Source organism: Mycetomoellerius zeteki, unplaced genomic scaffold (assembly GCF_001594055.1).
Source record: "Mycetomoellerius zeteki isolate Tzet28-1 unplaced genomic scaffold, Tzet1.0 scaffold345, whole genome shotgun sequence".
In the NCBI taxonomy this organism is placed as follows: domain Eukaryota; kingdom Metazoa; phylum Arthropoda; class Insecta; order Hymenoptera; family Formicidae; genus Mycetomoellerius; species Mycetomoellerius zeteki.
Genome location: NW_017257333.1, coordinates 336,573 through 362,216, shown reverse-complemented (window position 1 = coordinate 362,216; position 25,644 = coordinate 336,573). Strand labels below are relative to the sequence as shown.

At 33.9% G+C, this 25,644-nt stretch overlaps 3 protein-coding genes across 11 annotated transcripts; 1 reads left to right on the top strand and 2 right to left on the bottom strand.

The window, feature by feature from the left end:
• Positions 1-794: 794 nt before the first annotated feature.
• On the bottom strand, positions 795-15,608 carry Kua (Plasmanylethanolamine desaturase Kua). Of its 7 annotated transcripts, none has more exons than XM_018452425.1 (5): positions 15,143-15,608; positions 2,838-3,464; positions 2,224-2,435; positions 1,926-2,144; positions 1,478-1,738 (listed from the first exon to the last, which is right to left on the bottom strand). In XM_018452425.1, the coding sequence occupies exons 2-5, from the start codon at positions 3,067-3,069 to the stop codon at positions 1,478-1,480; spliced, it is 924 nt and encodes a 307-aa protein (XP_018307927.1). In that variant the 5' UTR covers positions 3,070-3,464; positions 15,143-15,608. The 7 variants fall into 7 exon arrangements, with proteins under 7 accessions (XP_018307933.1, XP_018307927.1, XP_018307932.1 ...); XM_018452430.1 differs by lacking the exon at positions 15,143-15,608 and adding an exon at positions 8,755-8,775; XM_018452424.1 differs by lacking the exon at positions 15,143-15,608 and adding an exon at positions 7,830-8,726.
• A 1,790-nt stretch (positions 15,609-17,398) lies between these two features.
• LOC108725413 (U6 snRNA-associated Sm-like protein LSm4) lies at positions 17,399-19,041 on the top strand. Its single transcript, XM_018452432.1, has 5 exons — positions 17,399-17,533; positions 17,607-17,648; positions 17,748-17,846; positions 18,194-18,371; positions 18,653-19,041. The coding sequence occupies exons 1-5, from the start codon at positions 17,531-17,533 to the stop codon at positions 18,748-18,750; spliced, it is 420 nt and encodes a 139-aa protein (XP_018307934.1). The 5' UTR covers positions 17,399-17,530; the 3' UTR covers positions 18,751-19,041.
• A 479-nt stretch (positions 19,042-19,520) lies between these two features.
• On the bottom strand, positions 19,521-25,389 carry Hel25E (ATP-dependent RNA helicase 25E). 3 transcript variants are annotated; one of them, XM_018452421.1, is made up of 11 exons: positions 24,877-25,042; positions 24,168-24,396; positions 23,731-23,951; positions 23,128-23,311; positions 22,814-22,932; positions 21,032-21,163; positions 20,607-20,753; positions 20,387-20,524; positions 19,995-20,112; positions 19,832-19,894; positions 19,521-19,738 (listed from the first exon to the last, which is right to left on the bottom strand). In XM_018452421.1, the coding sequence occupies exons 1-10, from the start codon at positions 24,976-24,978 to the stop codon at positions 19,881-19,883; spliced, it is 1,404 nt and encodes a 467-aa protein (XP_018307923.1). In that variant the 5' UTR covers positions 24,979-25,042; the 3' UTR covers positions 19,521-19,738; positions 19,832-19,880. The 3 variants fall into 3 exon arrangements, with proteins under 3 accessions (XP_018307923.1, XP_018307925.1, XP_018307922.1); XM_018452423.1 differs by lacking the exons at positions 19,521-19,738; positions 19,832-19,894; positions 24,877-25,042 and adding an exon at positions 25,296-25,389 and having other exon boundaries at positions 19,969-20,112; XM_018452420.1 differs by lacking the exons at positions 19,521-19,738; positions 19,832-19,894 and having other exon boundaries at positions 19,969-20,112; positions 24,877-25,091.
• Positions 25,390-25,644: the final 255 nt, after the last annotated feature.

Here is a 25,644-nt window from a genome sequence, read left to right as displayed (position 1 = left end):
TGTGTGTGTTGAGTTCAAAATAAGTCTGTTTTTTTTACCTGAACTCCTTGCATAATTCAGCTTTTCTGTTTTTCTCCAACATGAAAAAAAAGGAGATGAACTTAAAAATAATAGGCTTATGTATATTAGTTATGACATGCGTCTTGTTATTAATTGTAAGCAGAACACACAGCAGTCATCTAACATAGCACCGTACAGTTCTTAGCCCCAAGTTTTAAAAATGAAATCAATATCCTTATAAAAATGTGAGATCGAAAGCCAGATTGTCAATTTTACAGGAATGAAAAAATACATAAAGAAATATTCAAATTATCAAAATAAAAGCAAGTGAATATTTTTTTTTTATTTTGATAAAGTCACCTTTTTGTGAGATGTTAGAAAAATTTATCCTTTAAAAAATATGCTATTATAAATATACATTATGAAAACTTGAAATTGACAATTTGGTTAGTTTCAATCAATATATCTATATATGCAATCAATATATACAAATGAACTTTGATTGATTTCGCATAAATATTTTAGAAGGTTCAGGGAGGTCAGTTTTGTTTACATAAGAGACGATATTGGAGTACTTATATCGATAAACATTATCGTTCTAATAAAAAAAAAATAGATTTTGTTTATAAACGTTTGACAGTATTCTTCATACTTTATATACGAAAAAAATCGATTAATAAATCGATAATTTTCAAATATTTTTATATAACTAATAATCGGATTATATATATATATAATGTACATATACGCACGTATATGCATAGATCATATATATACAAATATATATACGCATATCTCTATCATGTGTTATCATACATAATATTTTTCGTGTTTACTTTTATTCGTTTAACGATACATTAGAAAATGCAATCGTGTTTTAAAAAAATATGAGGTATTTTAGCTTATTATTACGCCTCGTATCTGACCTTTAATATCACGGTTGCTTTTCTCAAATTGCTCTCTTGTACATCGTGTTAAAATAAAGTTTATAAGTTTGTGCAAAATTTGATACGCGATGATTGTGCGATACATAAAGAAGTTATCGACATGGTGTTGACAAATTTGTCAAATTGCAATTTCGTAAGCGTGATTCTGAAATTTATGCTCATTCCTTATTTGTCATACATATATATGTATATACACATGTATTATTGCGCGTACATATTAAAAACGTGTAAACTTTAAAAGCATATCGAATAATGCTACTTATCCTTACACACTCTATCTGTCTTCACAAAAGGCCTCGTATCGTAGTACGAAAAGAAAAAAGTATAATATGTATACATATTCGATATCTCTTCGAACAATTGAAGATTCCATGTATACAAGCTTTCTTTTTACTATTGCCCATACAAATCTTCCACTTAATCTCTACTTAGTTCGATGTTTTGTTGTGTTTTCGACGTTTGGCCGTACGTTAAATATCTCGATCATATAGTAAAATATACAGTAAGGAAAGAAGGACGATTATTAATTCTCAAGAACGTTTTTGCGCCCATTTCAAATCGTCAGCTCTAGGTTTGTAACCGGTGGACCACTCGATTATCACCTCCAAAATGTACCAAAATTGAAGTTTTTCTAAAGGCCAATTCAGCCATCCCGTAGTGATGCAAAAGTAAGTCTCGTGGGGCGCGACGTGGTGTACGCGATGATGCTTCCTCGGCAGGATAATTCTGAGCTCTTGAAGCCATATAACCCAGCCAGGTAATCCGAAATACGTATGCGACCATTTATGTATCTGTAAAGTAGATATTCTTTAAGTGCATCATAATATACAAAACAACGTAATTTCTAATATCGTATAAATATTGTATTTAATTATAACATTAGAGCACATCATTAATACTCTAGCTAGAAGATAATTTTATTAGAACTGAAATATTTACCCGTATATTTTTCTAATATTCCTCTAATTAGACGTTTACCTGATTAGTCATTGCTACAAAAATGGCAAGCAGGAACCAATAACACGTCCACACGAATCGTTGTTGCATTTCCACTTCCGACAACGTTAGAAAGTCCCACGTGAGCTTAGACAGGACTGGTATCGCGACCATAAAATTATCGCCATTAGTTTCTATGAAATCGTGTCTCGTTATACTGGTAGGATCTATGTGATGCTCGCGAAATGGTCGTAGAAAATTCTGAAAAGAAAGAAAAAGCTCTTTATAAATTAAAATTCACGATTCTGAAGCATTAGTTTCTATATTCTCGATACTTTACCTTCCCCAGGATTGGAAGTTCAACGGATCCCCAGGTATCAGCGGCCCAATGAACCAAACCGGAGCCAAAATCGGCGGTGATAATACCGCACAATGCAGCTATTGCTATGGAACTCAAATTTTCTAATCGTAATTTGATGAGCACGAATACAGAGTTCACAGCTATCAGAGTGATACAGATCCCCACACAGATACACTCTTGTGTTCTCTTTCCTGGAAGTATGTTATCAATATAATTTGTTGTTATAAATACGTAATATAAATATACTTTTAATAATAATATATAAGCAATAACATAAAATAATAATAATACACAAAAAATTTAAAGTTTTTAAAAATCACGATCGTTATGTTAAAATACACAAAAAACGCGTCTATCATTCGCTTTTTTTAAATTCGATGAAATACACATATCAATTTTTAGATACGTTAATAAATATCATCTCTCTTTTTCTCGTGACAAAGCAAAAATATTCAAGATGTGTACACTGTATATGATTCTTAGTAACTCATAAATTTTAAGATGGCATTTTATCATCGCTATGCAAATGTTTTCACAGATAAAACACGAGAGCAGTCGATCTTAAATGATTGGAATAAGGAGATTCTACGTACCGGTGCTATATAGATTCGCGAGCTCTTGGGCACCTTTGTGATTCGGACCCCATCTCGGCACAGTTCTGTCTTCCTGCGAGGTCGGCACTACTGAGTTTGCATTGGGATCATCCTCGAGCATCGAATTTTCATAGATCTGCCGCTCGGTCTTCACCGGCGCCAGGAAATTGGTCGCCATAGAACATGCGGCCGATGCGGCCTGTCCTAGGTTCGGCACTTTTATATCCTCCATGTTCTCTAGTCGAGAAATTCTTACGCGAGTCTACGTGAGCGAACGATAATGTTTTAGCATATTCCTTCAGAATTCGAGCGCATTTCGCAGAATTCGCTCGTTTTCTGACATTAGTAAATACTATCGCTCGTAGAATATGAAGGCAATTTTTTTGTATATACGTAGAATATGAAGGGTTTTTTTGTATATACGTTAAATTATTTTGGGACAATCGTCACATTATGCACTTCCTTCGGTATTCTCTCCCCGTTGCATGAATTATTCACTCCAATTCGTGCGATGAAATTAATTGTCAGTCCGCGCATATCCTGAGAGTTTAGAATCGTTCATCCATGTAGATCTTCACTAGTTCAGATCTTTCGTATTTTTCAGATATCGAACGTTGCGGCAAATACCTGTAATTAAATGAAACATTCCATTATATGTACCCTACTGAAAAAAATCATGTCACAAAGTTATATAACGAAATCATGTAATTAAAATAAGTAAATCACATAACGGATTGTTCCAAATCAGTACGTAATTTTTTAAATCACGTAATTTGAAAAAATCTCATAATATTAGAAATAATTTCATCTATCATATGACTTTATTGTTATCAAGTTTTAAATAATTAAATGATAGAAATAGAAGAAAAAAACAAATCATCGTGTAATTTTTCAAATTATGCGATTTTAAAAGATCATGTACTGATTTAGAACAATTCGTTCCCTGATTTTAATTACGTGATTTCGTTATGTAACTTTGTGACATGATTTTTTTCAGTAGGGTACATATAGTAGTCTCAGTCAAGATGACATCATCTCGACTTATCATGATAATCGAGCACTATTTGAATTTGTACAGAGATCTGATATCTCGATTACTTTTTTCAGGAAATCTTCGAAAATCATGGAAAAAGCCTCGAAGTTCCCTCAAAGGGCAATCAACTCGAAATTGATCAAAGAATCAAGAATCCGTGGTTTAAAAGAAGCAGCGAAGAGATCTCGCGCTTATGCCCGATTCCACCAGCGACACCAGCGTAGATTAACTTTAATCTCGTTCTAAGAATTCAAAAAAAGATGAAAAATAGGTGGATCTAGATTAAAGTTAATCTACATTGGTGGAAATGGACATTAGCGAGGAGTACTTTACACATATATGTCCACGCAACGTCGACACAACTGATATTATCTAAATTGATATTATCCGTTTATACATCATTCGTATGCAATTACCGTCAAATATACATGACTACGTACATGCATTTTGTATGTGATTATCAGTCATTTACATATCATAATTGCGCCATGTAATATCGTAATGAATGAAACAAGTCGCATGCCGAAATACACGAAATTCTATTCAATTTCAAATTAGTCACTACGCGATATAAAGTAGGTTAATTCCGCACTTACACGGAACCATGGAACATTATGTCTTCATACCTCCGCGAGTATCGCGTGAGTGTTCTCGGATTCACGCGACATCCATAACGACATTCGCGAGCCTCCTACGCTACATTAAAATGCTCGCACGTATTTTTGTATGTTTGCATTAGCAATCCTCGAGCGTGAGACTAAAAAATATCTATTTGTAAATGTCAATGCATTTATATGAGAGCGCAAGAATATTTATAACTACGCTTAATGATGCTCACGTATTCATGAAGTTTCTAATTGTAACGCGAAAAATTCAGAAATTCCGAATTGATCATTTTAATTTTATAGATACACGTATATATACTATCTTTTATATATAATTATTACTAAATACTTTCCTTAAAACACAGATTCTTTAACAAATTTTGAAACGGTTTCTTTGAACAAAGATCTTGAAATACCCGTATTTTTTAAGTTAACTAATGAAAATATATAATAAAACTTTTTCAATTTATTTTAAGTAGATTTTATTTCAGTAGAAAGAATTTTTAATCTAAAAAATTGTTACAAAAATATGTAATATTGAAAATTTGAAAACTATACAATAATTATGAAATAAATGATGATCTCCAGTGTTTTCGCTAAAGGAAAATTGACTTGGAGTCAGTAAAAAATATGCAGTTCACAGGAAATGTATTCAGTAAAAAGTATTATATACATGTTTTTATATACATATATTTTTGCAGGTGTATAGAATAATGGAGCAAAATCATTCGGTGACGATCAAATGAATGAAAGAAAAGACGATATTGTAGCGCAAGAAAAGGAAAGATTTCTTATTGCAAGTCCCTGCTCGAAGAATTCGAAGCCCTCAGAAAGTCGAGCATCGTCACCCGCAGGTGCAAATTGCCGCTCGAATTGATTTTCGAAATAGGCTGGCTTTTTAACACACCATCGTCCAGTGAGACATCGCGTGCCGGTAATTAAACCGAAGGCGAAGGGTTAAAGGCTCTCGCATAACAACGTAACCGATCAATTTCTACGCTACTACGGGCGTAATCATGTACGTCATCATTCGCACGCGAAATTCACATCCTCGCGCCACATAGACGCTTTCCGGCTTTGCGGCTCGCTTTTGACACTTAGCTTATCGCGGTTGCCTTGGATGGAACGTGTGTCGATTTGCGGCGACACGCGTGTTATTAAATTAGAAAATCTTTACATTCTTTTTCTTTTAATGCCACGTTTGTTACACGTTTCCCTCAATAACAACATGTAAAACTTGTTCGATACTGAACGCTAATGACTCTCCTCTAACATGTCTTGATAATGAAAAAAATTATTTTACATATGCATATTTTCTTTCATACGCATAAAAAAATGGCAATCTTCGAAGAAAAAAGAAACTATTAAATCCAACTTTTATATAGCTCTTCTATACAATAGTATGTATTTCATATAATTAGCGGCCAATAATTTAGCTAATGTGAGGTTTATCGAATACAAGGAAGGACTGTAAACGCCATAGACGCAACAGATCCTACGTTACCGATTCACGTGAAGAAAATGAGATTAAAGGGAATGAAGAAGAGACCACGGTGAAGAGATCTCGTTTGAGCGCGCAAGTCATAATCTCCATCATATTATATGTTATATGATACGTACATACATATCTTTTTCTTTACAGTTCAAAGGTTCGTATGCATTTACTCCCACACCACTTGCAGGGAGACGTTCGAAGCACCGCCACGTGATGGCTGATAATATACACACAGGACTCGAGCAGGAGGAATAGTACGTTCTCATCTTGTTAGGATTCAAATGAGTGCGCGCGCGCGCGCGTGCATACACGTGTATACACGCCTTCACGCCTTTGCGAGCATTCTCCCGCGATGGGTAAGTGCATGCATTCATATACGCATACACAATGAGTCACAACAGTGTTTGTACTCCCATCCAGCCTGTCTCATTCCATCTAGCTGCTTGACTTGTGACTTCAAGCAATTGATGTCATCGTAGAAGACAAAATTGTTATGTGTAATACTAATTAAGATTTCAAATAATATATATCTTAATAAAATTCGAAAAATAGAAATAAGAGCTTTATAACAGTATAGATATCACTTTAGAGAGTATAAACAGGGCATAATATATAAATATTATATAGTATGTCGAAATAGTCTAAAAAAATATTATTAAATCTAAAGACGATTTAACGAAATTTATAATTATGTTTAATAAATGTATCCAATTACAAAGAGTCATGAATACTTTTGTGGTATCAGTATTCCAATATTGTGTAATTTTTTTATTTTTGTCACAAATTACTGTTTTAAAATATTGTTTGAAAACATAAAATTGATATAGATCTGCACGTTCTTATCGGTAAAGATTCTCTTCGAAAATATCATCAACTTTTTAAAGATATAATTAGCAGAGTATGAATATTCTTGTGATTCATTGTATATGTATATGACTCGCTTGATCTGAGGACATCGCCGTACGTAGATGCAATGCGCATTTGAATAACGTATTCTATTCACGCATTCAATGACAGGATCGGAATTTTAATAAAAAAGAATTGAGGAACAATTTAATGTGTAAATATCGATGGATTTGTGCGCTAGTAGCACCACTTGAAAAGTGTTCGCGGAGAATGGTATTAATTATTGATTTAATTTTATTAATAACATAAATTAATTATATAACTGAAATATAAATCCTGCGTGGTTATCAGAAAATATTTTCATAAATAGAATTCGTAATAAATAAATATAATCCTGTTAGAGTTTAATATTGAATCTAATAATTGAACCTTTTTAAATAAATTAATGTTTTACCATGTTGTAAATTGCTATTGGATTATATAATGCGGTCACGTATTTTTCTTTGTACAAAGATTATTCATATAATTCATCCCTCAATTGTGAGACACAAAGATGCTAAACCATTCTAAGAGCTGTCCAATTATATACCTACAAAGAATAATATTGTCAGTGAAACAAGTTTTGATCACATTGAACGACTATAATGAAGAAGCTAAAAATAAAGAGTTAATTTATTTAACACATATACACTTCTCTCACAGGATTCAAAAGGATTGACCGTGATGCATGCAATCAACTAGCGCTTGTGCTTATACGAACTGACACACGTACGTCATCTCGCACGTGAGCGAAGATATATATCGGACACGAAATGTTGAAAGGATATATCCCTAACAAGGAGTATTTCATCGCTGAAGAAGAATTAATTCCCAACGGAGGGCTGCGACCTCAATCAAGGATGAATCTAGGTAGACACATGTACACTCGCGCAAAAATTCGATCGCATACTTACTCTCTTTTACTGGATTGAAACCGTCATTGCTTATAACGAGGTAACTTGGCGACGTCGTACCTCCTTATTACTGTTGCTGCCGGCTTCAAAGTGTCTCCTCGATGATGACGGGTGTTGACAGGATCGCCGACGTGCGAGACGGCAGCCATGCAAGAAACGGTCTCGTCGCCGAGCTCAATTAGTCGCTAGCAGGGTGGTTAGAACGATAAACCGATAATAACAATGACGCGAGAGGAAGATAGATCGTCTTGCACCGGCACGGTGACACGCACACACGTACACACACGGGCACCGACGCATCGCGTGAACACGCGTGTATCCGCGCAAGCGTCTCCACTCGCCGGGTACTCCCCGATAGTAGGCCGGATTGTTTAGGCTAGGATTCTCGCATCAGAGTCCTCACTGGGGGGAACCCAATTCGAGCGACGAAAACTGGGTGTAGCCAGATGAACGAGCGACAAGGACTACGTACGAGACTGTCTCCGGGAGAGCGTGCCGACGAGGAAAGCGACAGAGGAGTAGGCGAAAAGATACGAATGACAGAAAGAGAAACGGGAAGAAGGAGAGAGAGGAGGTGACGGTAGGACGGGGTAGGAGCGAGAGTCGCGAAAAGAGCGCGTGTGCGCGCTCGCACTCGCACTCAACTTCGTCTCCGGAGTTTCTAGGAGCGGTCGAGAGTGAAACGCGCGGCAACCGAAAGGTCGACCTAGGGGATACCGACGCGACGGAGGCGCTGCTGCTTTCTCGTTCGGTTACCCACCATCCGCTCGTTTCGCACCGCACCGTACACCCTGTACACGTTTCCTCGCGACCGGCGCCGCCTGACGACAGCGTCGCGACGCCGTTTCTCGTGGCGCCGTCATGCGGTCGACGCGCCTCGTCGATGCGCGTCGTCGTGCGCGACTGGTGCACGACGTGCACGCGTCGACGCCGCTGTGCGCGATGGTGGATGGTGCGCGATATCGATGTATGTGTGAGAGCTTACCTCCTGTGTGCGTGAAGCGAGAAGCGTGTAAGCGTGTACTGTACTGGCATGTACTGGCCTCTCCTCGCGTGCGTCCGTCGCGTCGAGGTCTCCGCTAGTCCCATAATTTCTCAGTCATTCGTTCGATTAACTCCTTTGCAGAAAAGGAATTCATTCCGTCGTTTCACGTATTTCTCCTACTTTTTTATTTCGATTTTTAAATAGATGGAATTACACAAAAACTAATTCGCCTCAACGTATTCTATAATCTACCGGTAAACTGCAAGGAGATAGATATCGAATAATCTATTTTGTAGATAATATTTCGTTAGAAATTATCGTTTCCATCTGACTTTAGTTTACACAAACAAGCGCTAAAATCTGAGACCTTGTGTTTCCGTGCTTAAGAGAATTATAAGATTAGGCCAGTACTGTAAGGTTATTTAATGAAGCCTTTTGTAGTTACAAGGGCATTATGTCATGTATTGGAAATCGTTAATAACGTTGATATATATCTACTTATCGATTTTATAATTTAGACAATTTCTTGGTTTACTTATTAATCTTATGGAATTTATTCTCAAAAACTACATATATTTGAAACCTAAACGGTTTTCAATTTTTAAAGGGCCAAGAGGGTATTCTAATGTGTCGAGTCAAAAAAATCGAAACTTTTTTCATATTCTTGTAGTTTGGAACCTTGAAAATGTGTATAGCTAATTAAGGAGATATTGAAATTACTTATTATCTACCTCGTAAATGCATGAAAAACTTTAAACGCGTTTTTTTTTAAACGTTTTTCAAATTGAACGCATATTTTTTTCGCAAATTACTGAGGCGATCGACTTGCGCTTTTGCAAACGTATATAATAAGTGTACATATTAGGCTATCATTCCAACTTTTCGATATCTCTAAAATTACTATTTTTCCAGGTCGCAAGAAGTAAAACATTTTTTAGTAAAAATCGAAATATTTCCTGGTGGAAAAATTTCGCTGAAATTATTTCACGTTTTGGAACACTTCAGCAAAATTTCAGCATTTTAGAAAAAATTCAGTTTAATTTCAGCGATTTTAAGCTGAAAAATTCACTTTCAATGAAATTTCAGCAAATTTTCAGCAATTTCGCTGAAATCTTCAAAAACATAGAATAATTTCAGCGACATTTTTTTTCAGCAGGGTTTTTTTTAAGACCTACCATTTTCAACTTCTTCCTATGATTTATTAATAGGCCGAACGATATAACGACAATCATAAAGAATAAAACAAAAAAAAGAAGAATCCTAAGCCTTAGGATTCTTATTGTTAAAAAAAAAATTTTCAGACGACGAGGATGGCGGCTGTTACTGCGCCCGATAAAAACGATTTTTCGCGACATGACCTGCGCGTCTATTCATATCTTGTATAATATATAATAAAAAACTTCGCAAAAATTTGAGGAGTTACGTCAAATGTGAACAAATGTGAATGAAAAACATTAGCTCTGTAGGTTTAACCGTTTTTATAAATTTAATTCCCAAAATTCACTTTAAAAACGAGTAATCACACTTGAATACCCCCTTAAGATAATCATTTCCAGTCAGAATTAGCCACTTACATAAAGTCTCAATTATCATCAATCTTATTTTATTTATCTCAATTGCTTATAATTCAATTCTTTCTTTTAAATACGTGTAAATATTATGTGTTCTACCAGTTTGATATTCTCATTTCATATAAACTGCCAAAGTAGATTTTTAAATTAAAAAACTGACCTCCTTATGTTTATTAAGAATACTCGGTATCAGGTATATTATATCAGATAAAAATTAAAGTTATACAATAAAGCCAAAATTTAAACTTAATACAATTTTATGATTTAAATGAAAATTTTCTTATTTTATCTTAATTATTTTTTAAAAACATCTATTTCTTATTGAAATAATTTTTTATTCAGGTTCTTAATTACCAAACACACTTTTTATATTACTTTCAAATATAATATAGAAAAACCAAATTTTTTCATTTTATTAAAAAACACGTACTATATACATCTTTAAGCAAGACACTTGCCTTACTTTGATAAAATGTATGTACGCTTCGAATTTTGTTTTTAAACGAGAAGTGATATAGGCACAATGGTAGAGGTAATGTATAGACTCAGCCTTGAACCGAAACACAGATAATGAAAGGTAAAAGACCCTCATGCGACGTGACCCACGATTGTGCGTACCTCTTGTCCGATAGCTATAACATATGGATATTTCGCAGAGCGTTCATACTTTATTTAAGATTCGACTCAACCTTCGCCGAGGACGAACCCTGGACTTACAATTCTGTATTAAAGTATTAAAGACACACAAAGACAATACCACGACATTAATGCGCTCACGATAACGAAGTCGATCGCGGGCGCGAAGCGCGCTTCGACTCCGATGGAGTATTCGCAAAGGGATTCCGCAATTTCTATCAAAACCGATCGATTTCTAATCTATATTATAGCAGTTCATTCGTGAAAAAACTTGGTTGTGATGATTTGTCAATATTTGCGAATACCGACGCGACTCCGCGTACGAGACCGATTATTAGTAACATTCTGCAATAAGGAGATTGATTTCACCCACATACGCCTTTATCTAGATCGTTAATTATTTATGAAACACCATATCACACTTTTGTGTAGTAACTCTGCATATAGAGAGGACTGTAACGCCTACCATTAAACATTTCTAAATGTACTTATAAATTATGTACCTCTTAACGAGGAAGAATGTTCGATGTCTCTTTGTGAACATTTTTCTCAGAATTTTTCAAGTTTTTTAAAATTTTTATGTAAATTTCAGAAATTTTCAAAATTTCTAAATAATTTTATATCTTGTATAACGAAACGCGACATCATATTTTAAGTGGAATAAGCAGAAAAACTGTCCTCTCGATTAAGTTATTTAATTTTTATTTTATTTTTATTTTATTTTTGTTTAAATAATATACAATTAGCAATAAATGTTACAGTAGTATGCTGAATCGGAACATTGCTACGAGTTAGTGACGAGAACTGAGGAATTGAATTCAAAGATTTCGTTTCGGAAAGGAAGACCTTTGTTTAAATAATAAAAACCAATAACACGACGCGTGTCCAATATCGAAAACAGTGACTAGTACGATTTTTTAAACGAAGGCATCTAGAATTACTTAGTATGAAAATATGAAAACGTGACAAGGATTGGTATGTGAAGGATTATTTAAATAGAAGTAAGTATCTTTTACTGCTTTCGAGGAAAGGTTCAGAAATACTTTTCTTTTTCTTTTTTTAATATGACAGACAACAAAGATTACAAGATAAAAAATTTTACGAGGATATTATATTAGATATTGTTAGGGAAACCTGCGCTTGAAAAAAATGAAAAAAGTTCTCACAGTTTCGAGAATATTAGAAATCTTAGAATCCGACTGTTGACGAGTGATTGCGACAGAGAGGTAACAGATATGGAATTAAATGATTATATCCGCTATTCACCCAGTCATTCCTTTTATAATTAATATTCATAATACTGTTGACAGTATTAGAAAAATAACAGAAAAGTGAACATATTACTAGCATAACATAATTAATAATTATGTTATAAAGTTAAAAATTTTTCTTGCTCTCTTTCAATATATCATATATATTATCAAAAATGTTTTAATGCTTTCTGTTTAAATTTCGTATAATAGGTCATCTTCGTCAGCTACTTTTATTTATTCTACAAATAAAAATAGACGTGGTGTCCAGAAAGAAACTATAGTGTCTCGAATTCTAAGTTTATTTTCTAATTAATGGATTGACTTTTATTTTCAATTTATTGTTATAACAGAAATTATACTTGTAAATTAAGAATTTTATTTAAAGAATAGCAAAATAAGACAGTGTTTATATTATTCTAAAGAGGATTTAAATTTTTATTGTCAATAGCGTGGACTGCCATCAGTACGGTTTTTCGCCTCACTAAAGAAGGTGCAAAAAATCATTAATAGCATACGATATCGCGATAATATTCGCGCACTATCTACCGCAATATCGCGATACCTCTTCAACATATATCTTAAAATACCTTGAATATTTAAAATAGTTTGAAGAGGGTGAGAGAAACGTCTATAGACTCATATAACTTTAAGTAATAATAAACGCGGTCTGTTTCCAGGGTAAAAGTCGATACTTCGGAAATGTAAGTCTCGACCTCGTCCGTCGTTTTACGATGAAACGTAAATGAAGCGCGTACGCAACTTTGTGGCCGCTTCTTATAATCGCATAGACGGCAAATGGCCACGTGGTTGTAACAGTCATTCCGGCCAAGTCGTGGCTAAGATGGACGTTTCTATTGGACTTACGCACGCACCATTTCAGCTCATTTCTGCTTTCATCGATGTTATTATACACACATGCCATATGTTCGTGCTATTCGTCGAATCGATGATCGTCATCTTTCATCGACATCACGCGATATGTATTTTCCCATTTCAAATTACATTTGCGGATTACGATTACTGTTTCAGTTACTTCCATTATGTTCGATTAGGTTTCTATAGAAATAATTTCGATGGGCAAACCGCGCGTTCCTCTTAAAGTTCATGAGGGTCTTACAAATAATTTATGATAACAGCTTAAAATTAGAGTATTATTAATTTATCAGCATTAGCTGCTTTATTATTCGATAAAGAAAATATTATTTTGGCATTAAATATTGATAGAGATTCTTTAATCAGAGTCAAGATACGAAAGACGCAGCCACTTTTGATTGGTCCGTTATATTTTAACAATTCCTAAGAGAGAAAGAAAAAGATAAGAAAAAGTTAGAACAAACAGAAAAACAAATAATAAATGTACGTCCTCTCTCTCATGATTTTGCTAAAACAAGCGACCCTGCATACAAAACGACTCGTGTTCAATCTCTAGGGGTCGATTCATGTATTTTGAAACGAAGGAAAAATTACGAAAGTGAGCAAATTTACTGGATGTTGACAATAAAATTATAAATATTCTAATAAATTCGCCCCATTTTGTAATTTTCATCTCGTTTCAAGATACAGAATCTACTCTCTGATTAAAGGATCTCTAGATGTTGACATGTGAGGAAAAGACTGTTATTTATTTCATTTAATGTAATGTATTCATGTATGATATGCATAAGTTTTGCGATCTTATCAAAAAATGATTTGCACTTATCTTTTTAGCATGACGTATATCATACCGATAATACTATTTAATCAGAGATAACGCGCTCTAGCATTAGCAAACGAGCACGTTATCGAGGCGCGTCTTCTCTATAATTTTTTTTACAAGACTGACAGTTACTTCCACAACTCTCGAGTATCGCATAAGCGCATTCTATGATTTTAAATTGCAGACTCTATGCCTTTTCCCAAATCAGTCCGCATTTTATCTATGGCTTTGCTCAACTTTGCTCGCCGATAACACGAATGACATCATTGATTTGTGCATGTTGATCTAAACACCTATCGTGGAATCAGTTGATTCTAGGATATTCTGACCGGAATGCCGTTTTCTTTAGAAAATACAATAGAAATCTAGGAAATAATTAAATAATTCCGATTGGAATCCATTTCGATTTGTTCCATGATAGGTGCCCTTGCGATTTCTTGCTGGTGAATGACTTAATTTTCAGCATAAATAATTGTCTTCGATGAAGTTCTGTTATCGATTCGCACGATTTTGAGAAATCATATTATACAGAAAATAAACTGTTCTTACGAATTCTGCATGTCATCGCTTATCTTAAATACCGCATTATCGGTAAAGCGGAACGGCAAGTACGTTTTGTAAACTGCATCGCGAGATATTGAACAATCCTAGACGTTTAATGATAATAATAATGTATTGTTAGTAGTTCGGTAACAGGTTGTGGAAATTATGACTTCCGTAGTGAATCTGTATGTATATATTATTCATATAATCATGCACTTAACGGATCGAAGAATCTTCATAGAAGAAAAGATAAAGAATCTTTATTAAAGCCTCTTTTTAACATCCTATTACAGAAATATATAAAGATTCTAAAAATATGTTTGATATAATATTTTTAAGTAATTTTATATATATTCTGTCATTTTCGAAAATACGTTGAAATTCTAGGAAATTATATACGTTTTATTTACAATTCTAAACGTTAATTTTATTTGAACATTGACTCTTACTTTGCCTTTTGTTTATGTATTTATTTATCTAAAAATATAATTCGTCGATTATAATTACAGAACGGAATTGCATTCGAGTACTTGAAAGTACTCATACGATAAACTACTGCAACACTTTACGTCGAATCCAATCCTCGATGTAGGATGGACCTCAAAGAGTTGAGAAGAGATTGTTTCGCGGATGGACACGAGGATGATTTCACGGAACACACAAGAGAGAGACGACTTTCGCATACTCACAATTATACTTCAGGCGTGCGTAGGTGTGCGTCCAGGATCCTTAACTTTCAGTTTCTCGACGACCAAATTATCCGTTATGCTGCAGATACACGATAGTTCGCGCGATGCAGTGCGATGTACGGTGCGAAGCACTGTCGTGCGCAACAATGTCGATTCGAATGTCTCGCGCGTGTGAGTTGTTTTTCGCCGGATGAGTTCGCGTAGCCGGGTATGTATGTACTTTACCCACGAGCTTGCGTGTTGACGAGGAATCGGCTGCGCGTATGCCCGTTTGAACAACATGGTATTGTTGGCGAACATAACACAGAAGACAGCGACACGGGAGGGGCTCCGATTAAAAAACACAAAGAATGCCATGTACCGCTAGATCATTCCACTTATTAATATCGTATTAACTCATAGTTTGCGACGATCGCATATGTAATAACTTACCGTCGCGATTGTCATGTAATTAAAGTCTGTGACGAACAAGCCATTATTTTTATCAAATTGCAAAATTAAAACTCTGTTTTAACTAAGTAAAAAGAAGCGCCAATTGCGGCCAAACTATAGCTTAGGTAATAAAATATAATGATTCTCTATATATATAATTTATTTTAAATATACACTTTCTTTAAATATATGCGCATCGATTACTTTCGGACTTGCAACACAAAATGAATTGTTGCATATATCTGAAGAATATATATATATATTTATTTAAAATAAATTACATAGAATTCCAATATCTAAGTTTGATCGTAGTTGGAACTTCTTCTTTCTTAATTGATTTATTCATATAACGATTTTGTTTCTAACTTATATCATCTATTTTACTTATATTTGGAGATATATATATATTAATTTTTTAAATTAAGAATGTAATGTACTTATACATTATGTACCTATACATATTTTTTAAATATATTTTATACATATATAAGATTATTTATATATATAGAAAGATTAATTATATAAATGTATAAAATATAATTAAAAATATATCTAGCTTCTCAATTTAAGAAAATTAATATTTCTAAATGATTCATGAGTTTTGACTTTTTTTTTTCGAAAAGCGTTCTTTCCGTACTGGTGAAACAACGTTCTGGTCTCGATTCGAGTCCAGATGAATCACACACTGAAGCTAGAACGAAATCGAAGCGAAATTACGTTATCCGATCGTCAAGATCTCGCCGGAGATCGTAAAATAACGTGGTGAATTTAGCGTCGATATCGTGACGTCGCTTTCATTCACGAATCTGCTCTATTTATGCAATTCCCACATTATGCAACGAGCAAACTTGAATGAACGACTATTGTAGCTGCGATACGTATATCGATCGGGCGATTTGGCAGCCTAAAATCGAAGAAATTTATTCGACGGTCACGCAGATCAATTACGTAGATATGAACTATTGTAAATTTATTTAAATTCATTTAAATTTATTTTAAATATTTTGTAAATATATTATTTTTTGTGGTCTTAGATTGCACAGATTGTAAACATTTATTATAGATATTATAAAATATTTATTATGAATGTTGTAATAAATGCTATGAAAATACTTAACGAGACATTAAATCCAAGTAAAAAATACTTATTAGAAACAATAATAAGATTGAAAGACCGCTAATGTTAAACATAATAATTTTAAATTAAGAAGCGCCATAACGGTCAGAACGTTAAGATGTTGAACTATTGTAAATTCATTTAAATGAATTAATTTCAGAAATGATAATTGCGTGCCGATATGGTTGTCGGACTTTCAACGCAATCAAATCTGAAAATATTAATAATCCCCCCAAATTCCCCAACTTAAAAACTGTAATAAAATTTATTGCGAAAAATAATGCCTCGGCCGAGAGTCGAACCCGGATCTCTTGCATTCCGTGCGAGTTATTAGAAATATTTATTTATATTTATCATAAATATTGCATAAAATATTTAATCTATATTTTAATAATATTTCGAAAAAAGCTTTATATAAAATATGTATGAAATATCTATAACATTTCAAAAAATGAATATTAATAAATATTTATCATAAATACTCTGTGCTGTCTGGGTAGGATTTCGATATATGACATCGACAAATATGAACCCAGGTAAAACACGGAGTCATAATTAAGTCATAATAGTATCACAGGACGTCATCATGGTAAAGGGGACCAAGCTGAAAAATGTGCAAAAATGTGCAAGTAAATCCCAGCACTGGTTTAATTTGAACAATTTATGAAGCCGCCTCTTGCAATTATTTTATTCATATTTTTTTAAAGGTCGAGCATCACATACAACTCGTTGGAGGAAAATCTCGCCAATAGTTGGCGCTCGCAGACAATTATTTTCAAATCTGATAGACTGTTGACGCATAACCTACGTTGAGAAGTGGGTTTTAATCAATTATAATAATGGTAAGTATGTTATTCTCATTCTAATTAAGAGACCCCCTCGTTCTTTTAATACATATTATTTAATTCTTTTCAGTTACCTTTGACTTTGCTAAAAACAGCGCAAAATCACCCCATGGTAAGTCCTGGATTTGTGCATAATATCTCTTGAAGAAGAATGATTAAAGAGGCCTTGTATATTACTATATTAATAATCCAACTAAGTATTTTATTGCAGTTGGTGGAGCTGAAAAATGGGGAAACCTACAACGGTCATTTGGTCAGCTGCGATAACTGGATGAACATAAACCTCAGAGAGGTTATATGTACGTCAAGGGTAAGAATGTTATTGTATGCATGCTGATTTTAGGAAAGACTTCTTATTTGTTTAATTGAGCTTAAGTTTAAACGAATCTATGAAATAAACGAAACAAAATAATCTTGTCCGAATGAGTTTTAATCAATTCTTTTATAATAAAAACTAAAATCGAATAAAACTTACCGGTATATACTAGACATTTAGTTTTAAAGCATTTAGTATCAGTACCTAGTATATGTTAGTATTTGTATATATCTACTTTATTTTTCTAATTTTTTAATCAGAAATGTTTTTAATTTATAATCAATTAACTCTAGAGTTAAGCTATAAATATTCAACTCATTAGAATCTGACAATTGTATTAGGACGGTGACAAATTCTGGAGAATGCCTGAATGCTATATAAGAGGCAGCACGATAAAGTATCTGAGAATCCCAGATGAAGTAATAGACATGGTAAAAGAAGATATACAAATGAAATCGAGGGGACGCGGCGAAATGAAGGGTCGAGGCCAGAATCAAAGAGGACGTGGCGGTGGAAGAGGTAATAATCTTTCTTTATAAAATATTAACCCTCCATACACAAGACATATCTCTCTGAATGTACTTTTTTTGAACTGTCAATTATTGAGAATTTTTTTTTCCTCAATGAAAATGTTGATAATTTCTCCATAACTTGAAACATTTAAAATGAAGGGTTTTTGAAAACTAAGCTTCAAAGGAAGTAAATGAAATTGTTTTCATATTCTATAGAAGACAATTATCAACAATCTGGTGAAAATCTTTAAAGCAATTTATTCACCATTTGTTCAACATGCCTTATAGGTACCTTTGGCAGAGGAGGAAGAGGTCCAGCACCATTGGGTCGTGGGGGTAGTACACAAGTTGGAAATAAATCACAAAATAAACCAAGACCTAAATGAGACCAAATATTATTTTTATTTTACTTCAATTACATAATTCTACGCAAATACTTGAAAATATTAATTTTCTTTTGCGAAGATTCGTCACTATCCGATTCTTTGTTTCATATAATCTCTTGTATATGTAAACTTAATATCCTAATTTATATCAAACTACAAAGACGCATTGCTCGTGTGAATATTGTACTTAATTGTACATATCAGGAGACACGGTAAATGTCTCTGCGCTGACAAGCGCAGCGACACTACAGTGTTCCTTTGCGCGAGACCGCAAGTTACAATACATTTTACAATAACATAAACTGTAGTGAATATTTTCTTTATTAGCAATACGTTTAAAAATTATAGTTTTCCCATTTAATTTTTTGTCGCAAATTGCATTAATTGCAAAAAAAATCAATACTATTATAGTTTATTGTTGTAAAAATAAAGATGATCTATGAAAATTACAATTCTGTAGACTTCTGAACAATTAATTTTGTAAGTAATTATAATATAATACATTAATATTTGTATAAACGATGAAATCTATCTTGTTTTAATTTTAGTTAATCATGATGAAATTAAAATTAATGAATTTTTTTAGTTTCAATTGTTACCTTTATACTAATAGGAAAATTATCATCTACTGTAGGAAATAAATTTGTATTTATAAAAGGAAGTTTTTATTTTGGTCATTCATAGTCTTACAGGATTATGTAACGACTATATTCTGAAATATATCTACTATACATAACATCCTTACTTTCTAATAAATAAGACATGTAATGTACATCTTTACCAATAGTAGTTTATTGACCAAAGTATAGCGATGGTTATAGAGATTACGTCAACCGATCATACCTATTGTTCGATATCATTGAAAATAGCCGATAAACTTATATAAAACATGTTTTTTGCAGTGAATGCAATTACATTTTCTTTTGTATATTTGTAATTATTATTTGGTGCCCATCCTTATGTTATGAATACGTGGAATAAGAAGTTACTACAAGCAAAAAACTAATTATTTAAATGCAGTTCTAAATATTAATTAATATTTAATATTGTTTCATATCAACTAAACAAATGTCTTACTTACTTAAATTATGTGCCTTAAAAGATACTATGATGACTTAGTGCATTGTAATTCATCGTCCCTCAACTGTAAGTAAAAAAAAAAAAAAAAAAAAACGGATTAATATACTTTTTTAATATAAGACTTTTGGACAAAAATAATTAAATTTTTGATAAGTTAAACTTACTGTATGAAGCGAGGTCGATTTCGTCCGGTAATTCTGTAATATTTACGTCAAACCTTTCTTGAACATCATTCAATATCTTCGCGTCGCTTTCATCGCTTACTAATGTAATGGCAAGACCCTGCAAAATATTTTTAAATGAAAAAATCATATGCCTAATTAGTAAAAGCGATTATATTGCAAATATTTCAAAATAACTTTGCAATTCAAATTAATTGCCAATAAGTCAATGTTAAATACTTGGTTTTTGTTTTGATTTTATCAGCATAATATAATAGTGAATTCTATTACAGATTTTAAAATGTTGTAATTATACATATAAAATCATATTTAAACATTTGATGTGGAAAATTACTACGAAGTTGAATTCATCATAAACAGCCAGAATTTATTACCTTTGTACCAAAACGACCAGCACGCGCAACTCTATGCAAATATGTATCGGAGTCTTCTGGCATATCATAATTGAATACAATATTCACACGTTCTATATCCATTCCACGTCCAAACAGGTTTGTCGCCACCAAAATACGCTGAAAATATTACTCGTTTTAAATCATATCTTGCATATAATTTGATTCGATTTGAAGAACTTAGTGCACAGAGCCTACTTACTTTCTGAAAATCTTTGAACTGTTGATATCTGGATAACCGCTCCTCTTGCGTCATGCCCCGATGAATCCCAATCGCAGGGAAATTCTGTTCCGTTAAAAGTTGTGCTAAAGCCATACATCTTTGTACAGACTTCACAAATATGACAACCTATACAAAGCAATCATTAAAAGGTAAATAGTATTGATAATACAACTGGTATATCTGAAGAAGAAACATTTTTAATTTAATATCTTAAAATGTTAACTTGTTTAAACGTATAAATCACTCTTAAAAATAAATACTTGGAAGAATCTTCATCAGAATTGGTGAGTAGTGATAAAATAGTCATCATAGGAAATAAGAAAAAGTATTGCATCATATAAAGATTCTCCACAATAAGAAAAAAATGGATATCCACTGCAGATTGTCCTAGTTAGCAAACAAACCTGATTAAACTCAAGAACATCAAGTAGTTCAAACAACTTCTTGTTCTTCTCGTTCTCCTTCAATTTAACGTAATGTTGCTGGAGACCGTTCAAAGTGAGCTTCGCCTCGTCATCGACATAGACCTCCATGGGCTGCACAAAGAACGTTATTTCATAAAATATACAAATCCATAAAACAAATTATACAGTGCCTATGTATAATTCTCAGGCCGTAGGAATTTGCGGCTGTGTCTGCAGTCTCGATGTACTCGTTTTCGCTGTCTAAAAATCATGCGATTGGACGCACGATAAAGAGACATCTGTACAAAAATACAAGTAAAACAAACTAAAATAATATCCCTTGATACAACTACAGCGTTTGCAAAAATGAAAGTTTTTTAAAATACAGAATCTTTAAGCGACACAAAAAAGACAAAGCCAAACCATTCTTTTTTTTTTCTTGTAAATGTACTACCAAATATGTATCTTTTTCTTCCTTGGAAGAAACAGCATTAGGTTCGCTAAGTTACCGTATATATCCGTGTAAATATAGAAAGTCACGGCAAGAGACTCTCGCATTTCAGTTGCAGAGAATAAACGTAATCATCGATCGAGGTTAGTCATACAAATTACATACGGTCCGGCGACTTTCATCTCTGGATAGCGCCAACAACGAAAACTCAGCAGTTTGTCCCAACTGAACTTAAGAAGGCGCACTCATGACAGAACGTTCGGTCACATCCGCTGGCCACTCGATGCCAAAATCTCTTCTCCCAAATTTCTGGCACATTAAGATGCCCAGAATCGACTCTGGTTGGCATAGACGCTCAGCTTTTCACTTCCGGTATCCGCTAAGCCGCGACCCGATTTGCGTCACTCGTACGAAATAAAGAGCGCAATTTACAGATACACGAAGATTCGCGTGATTTAGCTTTCATGTGACTTTACGGCTTTTACAACATGAAATTGCTCGATTCATGCACGGCACTTGCATTCTTGTTGACTTCACTCGTACTACAAAACCACGATCGCAATCGAAATCTTTGCACCGAGACAAGAAAACTTTAATGTAAAGCTTTTAATTTGCGATTGGACGAACGCGAATACAATAGAGCTATGCTACGCTTTCATATTTCTTTTCCCTAACTAATCCTAATCATTCCCCTGAGTATCCTCTTGCATCTTCTTTCTTGTGCTCTTCTGTCTTCAGGTTGTCTTGAAGTCTTCTTAGCCCCCCACCCATAATTGCATACAGAGTCTAATTCTATTCTAATTCCTCCTGACGATTACCCATAAGAAATATTTCATATCCCTATCTGTTTTTCCCCCCTCGATATATTCCCTGAACGTATTGTTATCTTTATGTGTTGTCCCTTAAATGCGTAGCAACTAATTAAAGGACTTTACTATCGATTGGAACTCTAACTCGGATGTTTCAAACATCGTGTCGGTTGACTCGATTTTAGACAAATAGGTGTATGCTTCCCCTTCACATGTATATGCAGATGATGACACATCAGACACCGAGTTTAGACTTGGAATCAGAATCGGGAGGAGCAGCGAGATATTATGTTGGACATGAGTGTCGAGCATATGATTGTGCCGTTTATCGAAAGATATCGAACGAGATTCATTTTTTTCGAACTTGGTATTCATTTCTTCAAAGCGGCGTCTAAGCGCCTAACCCGCGGATGCGCCGACATTGATATTTATAGTGTGGCTTGAGCTTTGTCCTGGACATGAATATGCCAACGAGGCAGGAGCAATTGTAGATCGAAGTGAGGAGGAAGATTGTGTAATTACATCTTGCATGAATTTTTTGCAGACAGGACGTATCTCCTTGGACAGCGTGGCACTGAACATCATGACTTGTTTGCTGTGCGGTGTGCTTCTGAATATTTCCTGTACGTCCCGGCGCATATCTGTAACAATGTAGCATAAATTAATTATTTATTATTTAAAATGCGATGTTAAAAGTAAAATAAATTTTAAAGAATCGCTCAGTTACGTGGGTGATGGAAAAAATAGTCATCATAATAAATTAAGACTTTTTCACACATCATGTAGATTCTTTTTAATAAATTTTAAATAAATTACGTTAGTTGTTTATGACGCACCTAATAATTCAAGCATCTTGTCGCATTCGTCAAGAATGAAATGTTTCAGGTGTTTTAGATTCAATTTCTTATTCCGTACAAGAGCAAGAATACGACCAGGGGTGCCGACAACAATATGAGGACACACAGTCTTCAACATCTCTTCATCTTTCTGAATAGGTAAACCACCGAAGAATACGCCAACCTAACAAAAAGAATTTTATTAAAAATCAAAAGTATAAACCTTATAAGATTAGGAAGAGATAGATATATCAGAAATATTTATCTCAATCACGAAATTTCAGTTGTCCCTATCTATAATAAATTGGATTCATCATTGTGTATTCAAAAAATACAGATAAAATATAGACGGCTGTGAGACAATTCACCCCTTCCCTTGATATTTTTTAGTATAGAAAATTCAATATTCATTAGAAGATATAAATATATTATATTCAAATTCAGTGCTACGTTATATAAAAATTGTTTAACGTAAATGTAAAATATTTTATAATTTGTTCATGTGTGTAACAATATAAAACTTTTTAAAAAGACTCTTAAAAGTTGCACAATATTATCCTACTTATTTGTACATAATTTATACACAATCAAAATGGAACTTACTTTCACATGTGGCATGTATTTGCTGAACCTCTCATATTCTTTACTGATTTGAAAAGCCAATTCTCGAGTGTGACACATTACTAGGACATAGACTTGGTTCTCTGCTAATTCCAACTGCTGAAGAGTAGCTAATACAAATACAGCCGTTTTTCCCATACCCGATTTTGCTTGGCACAGTATATCCATGCCAAGAACTGCTTGAGGAATACATTCGTGTTGCACTGTAAACATTATTTATATATTGTTAATATAACATTAAAATATTGCGCAAAGTTAAAATAAAAAAATATATAGATACATCAGAAACGTCCGATTCGATCATGAAATTTCAGTTGTCCCTATCTAGCATTAACGAATCATATATTCATCATTATATAATATATAAAAATGAAGATAAAAATAAAATGGAGACTTATTATAATGAAACAATTGTTCACCTTCAGATGGATGTTCAAAACCACAGTCGACAATAGCACGAAGAATTTCTGGCTTCAAAAGGAAATCTCTAAATCCACTGCTGTGGATAGAGACATATGTACCCTTGACTTCCTTCTTTGATGGAACATCTCCGCTTCCATCGACTACCTGCTCAGTCTGTTCTTCGTCTTCATAATCCAAAAGATCATCGTTATCCGCCATTGTATCTTGATCACTTTGGTAGGTTTTCTGGAAAAATTAAAATTTGCAATAATGCAAATTATGGGAAATATTTCTATCATTAATTAGAAAATCAAATTTATTCAGATAAAAAGAAATTATGTTACGAATAAAATCCTTCCTTTAATTCTTTCAAATATATTTTCCATTATATATATCATAGCCTATTATTAAAATATGTAAGATATAATAATCAAGCAAAAAATCTATAAAGATATAACAAACTGTTCAGCCAATAACAAGTATATAAGAATATAAAAACCGCAATATGTTCATAAACGAATTTCAATTAAGTTGCCTAATTTCAATTTTAATTAAAACAAAATTATTCAACGAAACGAGTTTACTTGTTCAAGGATCACAACACGAAACCTGACTAAAAATTAGCGATAAAAATAAAAATTGATCAAATTAACATTACATCTCGAGACTATAGGACTCGTTTCTCATAAATAACGTGACAAGTAAACGTAAACGCGAGTATATTACCGGCGCAAAATACCGCTTCAAGATGAACGATTTTGCCGGAAAAACGTTCGCGTAATGGCCGCCGCCTCGGACAATGCCGCCGAAAATGGACCGGTCGCCCATGGATACCGCGTGGAATCGGGACAATTAAAGAATATCGGAGGTCACCGATGGGACGACGATTATCCGCGATATATTCGCAATTTATTGAGATAGAGCTTAGATTTATCTCCCGCCACGCACTGCTGAGATGAGAACACGCGCGTTTCAAGGATAATTTAGCACCGCGACGGTTATACTGGGATATAATTGCAACGAAAATACGGAATTCTGTCGACAAACGGATAAATGCGGTACATTATTTCGCGCGTTTCGCAAACGGATCGCTTTTTCATTGACGATAAGACTTCGGATTACGGTGGTGTGTTTTTTCTACTTACCGTGCGTGATCTCGTAAATACGAATTAAAACAGTGACAACGGTGGTAAACGACTCAACGAATGACGAAGCCTTGCGAAACGACGATCGACGCCACCGGCCACCGTCCACGAGATGTCGCGTAAGTACTTGCGTCTATTGGTGCGTTCGGGAAGACGCTAATAGCGCTATTTCTGTCATTCTATCTTCGTTGTTTATTATGGCTCCTGCACACTGGACGCGGAAACACTTGCCGCGCGGCAAAATGCGATGCGGTAACCAATGGCTGCGTTCAGCAGACTCAACAGTTTTGCAACCGTTTTATGATTGTCTGCTGAGATAGGACCATTCTTCTAGATCTAAAAGTATGAT

Coding starts and splice junctions, on each gene's coding strand:
- Hel25E (XM_018452420.1), bottom strand. CDS start 24,978: ATGGGCGACCGGTCCATTTTCGGCGGCATTGTCCGAGGCGGCGGCCAT. Junction 24,397..24,876: donor TGAAGCGGTATTTTGCGCCG/GTAATATACTCG, acceptor TAATTTTTCCAG/AAAACCTACCAAAGTGATCA. Junction 23,312..23,730: donor AATACATGCCACATGTGAAA/GTAAGTTCCATT, acceptor TCTTTTTGTTAG/GTTGGCGTATTCTTCGGTGG.
- LOC108725413 (XM_018452432.1), top strand. Junction 17,847..18,193: donor AGGTTATATGTACGTCAAGG/GTAAGAATGTTA, acceptor CAATTGTATTAG/GACGGTGACAAATTCTGGAG. Junction 18,372..18,652: donor AGGACGTGGCGGTGGAAGAG/GTAATAATCTTT, acceptor CATGCCTTATAG/GTACCTTTGGCAGAGGAGGA.
- Kua (XM_018452425.1), bottom strand. CDS start 3,069: ATGGAGGATATAAAAGTGCCGAACCTAGGACAGGCCGCATCGGCCGCA. Junction 2,436..2,837: donor CGCGAATCTATATAGCACCG/GTACGTAGAATC, acceptor ACATACTTCCAG/GAAAGAGAACACAAGAGTGT. Junction 2,145..2,223: donor AACTTCCAATCCTGGGGAAG/GTAAAGTATCGA, acceptor CTTTCTTTTCAG/AATTTTCTACGACCATTTCG.